Genomic DNA, 6,462 nt, shown 5'->3' with positions numbered 1-6,462 from the left:
GCACGTATTTCTCTATGTTTCGACTAGTTGTGATCAAGAATGAACAGGTCTATAAGCTACAAGTTCGTTGTCTATCTACATAAAAAAACAGACTTCTATGACAGAATCCTAACTTTTATCATTGAATGAATCAGCTTGCTTTCATTTCTCTCTATTCATTCCGGATGAAAAATTTAAAGTAGAAGAAACTTTAAATGTAGACTAGAAAGCGATTTCTTTTGTCTTTTGTGAAAACATTAGGCTTTCCTGGCAAAGTAAAGCTGAGTAACAGTTCCTTTTGTCTTTCAAGAATACTGTATTCTTTTGGGGAAATCTTTTAACAACCTGTCAATGCTTTCCTGGTGGCTTGCCGGTGTGTTGTTTGAAATCTGTCGAAACCAAAACATCTTAATTCAGAATGTTTATGTTAGATGTTGACTTACTAAACAATTATTTAATGGAACGCATTGATGATTTTATTATGTCGACATAATTTAATCGTTTTTCGTGGTGAAGTTCGAAGGCATAACAAATTGTGGAAAGTTTATCGAAAACGTTCATCTCGTTACAGCCAACTCCAAACACTATCTTGCAAATAATGGTAATCTTATGTTAGTAAAAGTCGCTGTGATCCATCGATATCCATCGATATACATATACACAATCTAAATATCTAGAAATAAAAATCTAATTATTTTATTGAGCTGAAACTCGGGTCGAAAACAACGACAACAAGGTGCATCTTTCATATCATATTGTCAATTTAAATTACTCGACACCAGGCTCCAGCACGTTGCTCTACATCATTAGCTGGGCATGGCAGTGGCGAGACCTTTTCTTTCTTGCAGCATTGCGTAACCATGGTTTCGTAGTGTTGACGTAGGTATTCACGTGATCGTATATCAGCCTTTGTAAATAAGAGAAAACAAAATCAATGTGTACAAAGTAGACGATTACCAAACACACAGAACACCATTAGCTACCTGTCTGATTGGTTCAGGAACTCGATATCTACAACACAACTCGCAGATCTTTAAACTTGTCTCCAAGCTAACCTTGTGACCAATCGACACGTAGATAGGATTTTTTGATTTCTCAGAACTCTTCAATGCCTGAAAAGAGACATTATGGAGACAGAGGATATATTATAGACAGACGAACCACAAGAAGATCTAGAGATATCACTTACAGCTCCAAATGTCGTACCAGAATCACCGACAAGGAAGAAATAATCACCAAACTTTTGTAGATGATCATTTATCTGTTAAAAATTCCTCGCAGTAGTATCGTTACTGGAGTCTTTGTTGCAATGTTGCAAATTATCAATAAAATTGTCGAAAAGCTGACCATACTTTTTTCAAATGAAATTCGTTTTTTTCAATACCATCAACATGAAATAACTTTTTCCCAACTCCTATTGTACACACATCGGTAATGACACCCAGATGACTTGCTACACCAAATCCTGGTTATAAGAAAATACATTCTGTTTTAGATGGACGAATCTACCCAGTTAAATAGTTCACGTTAACATCTCGTTTTGTTGTGTTCACAAAAATTTCGCTTGCAAGTGTTATACCTCTAGGGTGTAAAATCCCATTGCCATCAACAAAGATTACCTAAAGACAGGAAAAGAGGTTTTGTTTTCGTGCAAAGAAATAAGACGGTGTCCAGACAAGCATTTTTTTATAAAATCGTGTTTCTAGAATAAGATACGAAGTGTGGTGTAGTACGACAACAAACACCTCTGGTAAGATTCGAGGACGGTCTTTTTGAACTTTGTTATCAACCTCGCTAAATGTGGTGCCTCGCGAAATGCCAAAAATTCCGGAATGTATGGCTGATTCAGATGGATGAAATCATAATTTTCATATATCACCTGGCGGAAAACGACAAGTTAGAAGTGTGGCAACTGTTATAAAAGAATTTAATACCAACTGACTTCAAGTTTCGGCAACGATAAAACTACCAATGCCGCGCAGGCATGCTCCTTATCATTCTTCATAAATGATATATCTACACCACCAACATATTTCAGTCGAATTTCCTTTTCGTCATCAAACCAATCGCGAACATCAACAGTGATAAGTTTCTTCTTTAATTCACACTGCTGTCTATAGGAAAATGTTTTTTTTTGAACGTAAGAAAGCATTGCAGGTGTGACGCATGCGCATTTAAAGTACGAAGCTTAAACAAGACGTGATGGAGCTAATGAAGAGTTAGCTAGGAAAGGAAGTCACCACTCAAACGCGATAGAGAGGGATACTTGAAATGATATTGCAGCTGTGGATTTAAATTCAAACTTCCTAGATTACGTCGATCAAAATTGGAGTGGATAGTGATTGGAGGATGTTTTATTTCAAGTATTTTCGTGGATGGAAATCATATTTGGTCGTACCTTGTCCACTGATCTGTAATATGATTGGTCACTAGAGAAGTTTCCATAATTCCATCGAGAAATTCAAAGCCATATTTTGCCGTAAATTTATAGAATTGTTGAATTAAAATTTCATAAATTAATATATTCTTGCTGACCAGTATTTTGCAGGCGCAGACTTACGACAGCAGTATCTATGACAACAGGGAAGCCATATTTCTTTTCTTCGAAGATGTGAAGTCAAATTAAAGATTTTAGTGGATTTGTTTGTTCATAGTTTCCTGTTTGGAAAATGGGCGAAGTTACTGAAGCAAATGCAGCCGTTGTTGATACTGGTGGCTATGATTACAAGCGATTACATAGTTATCCTTTGATAAGGGTAGAACTTTTACACCACGAAATGTGTTTAACTGTGTTCACGCAAAGTTCATATTAAATGATTACTTGTGTTTGCCTTTTAGCAATCGGATATGAACGATGAAATGCGCACTGAAGCCATGGAGCTTTGCGTTACAGCCTGTGAGAAGTTTTCGACCAATAACGAAGTTAGTAAAACGTGATATAAAACATGAATATCCAAACACTTGTTCACTTCAAAATAATTTTGTGACATTACGAGCAGTCGAACTGACTTCGCTTTAGGCTGCTGCGAAAATGATCAAGGACAGTTTGGATAAGAAATTCGGTTCTTCGTGGCATGCTGTCGTTGGCGAGGGATACGGTTTTGAGATTACACATGAAGTCAAGAATCTTTTGTACATGTTTTTCGGTGGTTCAATAGCGATTCTGGTGTGGAAGTCATCATAGTGTTTTAATGAAGAAAAAGTACTGTATTTGTGCTCAAAAACAGAGATGAAATTTTATATATATGTATTTCTTATCATCGAGGTATAGTTATATAGTATTCGCAATAGATAAGAGACGGAAAATGTGCGCTTTTTAAAAGCAAAATACATTTCTGATTTCTGAAATGATGCTACATTTCTGTTAAACCTGATTGACGTTTCTCCTAAAAGCCACTAGAATCAAATGTTTTTACTCTCACAGACTCTAAAGATGAATCTGAACACCAAATGGTCCAAATGAAAACGCTTCCCAATTGCGTTATGTATTTCCCAATATTAGGGATATTTATGAATGTATGAACAAGAAACTTTAGTGATTGAGATGTCCGGGACGCTTAAACATGCATAAAAATCGTTATTTCTTTCGACTTTAAGAAGAAATGTGAGCCAGGCTTTATTGATCCTGTGGTCTAAATCCTCTGTTATTTATAATTGTCTGTGCATGAAATCTTCGGAAATTTCTTGCTTAACTGAGTTGTCGACTATATTTGTCCTTGCTCGCGACTTTCGTGGAGCATTCGGTTTAGTGTGATGTTAGAAAACTTCCTTAAAAGATGTTTATTTAAAAAATATGACTGTCCATGACAATTTTTTTAGCTATGGTCGAACTTAAAGTGATAAAGTAATTAACGAAGTACACTTGGATATCACTTCAGTAAGCCATCCATACAAATATTGAATAAATTTTCGTTTTCTTTGTCATTGTGGATTAAAACGCTTTATGAGAAGACGCTATTAAATTTTCCTTTGAGACGGACAAAATTATTGAAGTCAACTACATTGAAGTAATTAATAGATTGCCATCTAGTCGCATCACATATTACCTACAAAAAGTTGTGGACAATGCTGAGAACAGGCGAGAAGACGACATTTAAAAAGATTGAAGCAAGATCACCTTTGCAAACGACTTGTCATTTTGAGCAGGGGATGATTAGTCATCGAAAGGAACGAACAGCAGTTACAGCACCGTGTTCAAGAAGCGCAGATACTGAAAAGTATTTAAAAAAACGAGAATTGAAGTGGAAAAGCGAGTTTCCTCATCGTAAAACTAGCAGTAAAGGACGCAGTTCAAAAGATTCCTCCATTCCAAGACAGTACACATGTCCAACCATAATCAATTTAAATTTTGTAACATTCTTTAACAATCAAGATGGCTGGAAAAACCCCAAAGCCAGAAATCACATAAACGGATTCTTTCCTCAAAAAGTACGAAATAAAAAAATGGAAGCCGTCAAACGGGCTAAAACTCCAGAAATTCGTCTTTTATTTCTGCCTAAGGTAAAAAGTACGTAATATCTTACGGATGATAACCAATTGGTAGATTAGTAATCAGGGGGAGGAAACATTTAAAGAAATAAGAAGGGATGAGATGTGGGTATGCTACACTTACACCAAACTTTACTGTAATGTTTGTCCCTGTTTATAACCAATCATTGTACAATTGAAAGAGTGACGAAACATGAGAAACAAGGTCCGATTTCACTTCTGTAGCAGAGCTTATCTCCTATTAAAGAAGTTAAGTCTGAAACAACAGAAAAATGAAAATATTTAGACAAGAATTTACTTTCATTGTTCAGCCTACAGTGAACATATGTACAGAGTTTTTAATTTTACAGTTCAGGTCACATTTGAGAAGAAATAACTCAAGAACTTGTTGAAGTCCTACAGTTTTTCATTGGTTGTTGGAAATTCAAAGTAGTTTGAATGTATATGACCTAAAGAACTATGGGATATATAGAGCCTGAAAATCTGAGTGTGTTTGTATATTTGCTTATTTTTTATCACCATGGTTACAGTGGCACTGAGTTAAGTGGAGCTGTCAGCAAAACTTCTAGTTTTCTTCAAACAGGTATGGGGTAAAACACACAGCAGACGATTGGAATGTATAAAAAAACTTGATTATTAATGATTTTTGATAATGCCTATTAAGTTGCAATCCAAGCAATCAAGTCATGTTTATAAGTGTGAAAATGAATAAAGTCCTTTCTTGTATGAACATAAGTTTGAAAATTGGTAACCCAGGCATTAATGTTGAAAAATAAAAGTTTCTCCGGATTTTATAAATGATTTTTATTGAGCTTTCGACTCGGTGCTTCGAGCCTTCTTCAGAATAGGAAGTTACTAGCTATTTACATTTTCAACAATATATAAACACACATATACATATTTACAGTTGTTGGCAAGGTCACTTACCCAAGCTTAACACATCGTAAGCTTCCTTAGTTTTAAGCTTAAGGAAATCATTATCCTTGATCAATTGATGTATGTCATCATTGTTCATTTCTAACAGCATGCCTGTCAATTTTGCAGCAGTGTCTTCCTCTACATACCATTCTAAAATCCTCTCAAATAACTTCTCCCCTAATTCTTCCAGTGAGACCTCGGAAGAAGCTTCTTTTTCACTATAATGACAACAGAACAATATTCCAAGCAAGGAAAAGAATTACACAATACTTTCTATACTCAAGTGGAGTTAATAGGGTGGGAAGGGTAAGTGGGGTGAAGATAGGGTAGGAGGTGGAAGGAAGGGTGAAGATGGGGTGGAAGGTGGAGAGGTGGAGGAAGGAAGTGGAGGAAGGTGGAAGATGGTGGAGTGGGGGTGGAAGATGGATGGAGGGAAGGTGGGGAACATTGAAAGAAAGAACCAACCTATTGTTTGCATCATTGTATGTTTTTAGCACTGCATAAGCTTCATGTATTTTAACTAAAAGCGCTTTTTTGTCCAGTAACAATTGCTCAAGATTTTCAAGTTCCATTTCTAATAGCATTCCTGTAATTTTTCCAGCTATTTCATGGTCGTTATAGGCCTTTTCAACTTCACAATACATAACATCGCCGATTAATTTTCGTTGTTTGTCTTTAGATTCATTGTCTAAGGCTTTAATTGCTTCGTATATCTTCGCCATCAATTTACTATCATCGCAAAGAAGCGTTTTTAATTCTTCTTGTGGCAGTTCAAGTAACATGCCCGTAATTTTTTCCGCATTTTCACGCTGAAATGTGCAAACTTTATTGTACAAAGCAATGGAGGAATCTTCCTCCTGACTATTTTGTTCCGAGCTTACTTCGCTTCCCATAATAGCAAATTACAGTGTTAAAACATGACACCTTTTGCAAAGATCAGAATCATCGAAATAACAGTTTAAAACAATGAAACATTATATTTTCAGCTGTTCCTTCAGTATTGACAACTTAGGAGGTCATATTATTGTGATTTATTTCGTGTCTATTCACATCAACTTCTATACGGGAGGGAAAGTT

General features: G+C 35.7%; 3 protein-coding genes across 3 annotated transcripts; 1 reads left to right on the top strand and 2 right to left on the bottom strand.

Moving 5' to 3' along the window:
- Positions 1–432: 432 nt before the first annotated feature.
- On the bottom strand, positions 433–2,494 carry LOC124448229 (endonuclease V-like). Its single transcript, XM_046999225.1, is given in 9 exon segments — positions 433–886; positions 963–1,091; positions 1,169–1,240; positions 1,332–1,444; positions 1,559–1,598; positions 1,725–1,762; positions 1,765–1,858; positions 1,922–2,093; positions 2,378–2,494. Coding segments are annotated over 9 exon segments (849 nt in total). The 5' UTR covers positions 2,425–2,494; the 3' UTR covers positions 433–742.
- Positions 2,495–2,551: 57 nt separating this feature from the next.
- LOC124448233 (dynein axonemal light chain 4-like) lies at positions 2,552–3,327 on the top strand. Its single transcript, XM_046999230.1, has 3 exons — positions 2,552–2,735; positions 2,818–2,901; positions 2,999–3,327. Exons 1-3 carry the CDS (start codon positions 2,649–2,651, stop codon positions 3,161–3,163), a joined length of 336 nt encoding a protein of 111 aa, XP_046855186.1. The 5' UTR covers positions 2,552–2,648; the 3' UTR covers positions 3,164–3,327.
- Positions 3,328–5,261: 1,934 nt separating this feature from the next.
- On the bottom strand, positions 5,262–6,415 carry LOC124448232 (polyadenylate-binding protein-like). Its single transcript, XM_046999228.1, has 2 exons — positions 5,851–6,415; positions 5,262–5,603 (listed from the first exon to the last, which is right to left on the bottom strand). Exons 1-2 carry the CDS (start codon positions 6,276–6,278, stop codon positions 5,387–5,389), a joined length of 645 nt encoding a protein of 214 aa, XP_046855184.1. The 5' UTR covers positions 6,279–6,415; the 3' UTR covers positions 5,262–5,386.
- Positions 6,416–6,462: the final 47 nt, after the last annotated feature.

The sequence above is a fragment of the Xenia sp. Carnegie-2017 genome, unplaced genomic scaffold, assembly GCF_021976095.1.
Source record: "Xenia sp. Carnegie-2017 unplaced genomic scaffold, XeniaSp_v1 HiC_scaffold_23, whole genome shotgun sequence".
Classification (NCBI taxonomy): Eukaryota; Metazoa; Cnidaria; class Anthozoa; order Malacalcyonacea; family Xeniidae; genus Xenia; species Xenia sp. Carnegie-2017.
Note: the sequence above shows the minus strand (reverse complement) of the source record. Positions and strands in the feature narration are given on the sequence as shown.

Coding starts and splice junctions, on each gene's coding strand:
- LOC124448233 (XM_046999230.1), top strand. CDS start 2,649: ATGGGCGAAGTTACTGAAGCAAATGCAGCCGTTGTTGATACTGGTGGC. Junction 2,736..2,817: donor ATAGTTATCCTTTGATAAGG/GTAGAACTTTTA, acceptor TTTGCCTTTTAG/CAATCGGATATGAACGATGA. Junction 2,902..2,998: donor AGTTTTCGACCAATAACGAA/GTTAGTAAAACG, acceptor ACTTCGCTTTAG/GCTGCTGCGAAAATGATCAA.
- LOC124448232 (XM_046999228.1), bottom strand. CDS start 6,278: ATGGGAAGCGAAGTAAGCTCGGAACAAAATAGTCAGGAGGAAGATTCC. Junction 5,604..5,850: donor TACAATGATGCAAACAATAG/GTTGGTTCTTTC, acceptor TTGTCATTATAG/TGAAAAAGAAGCTTCTTCCG.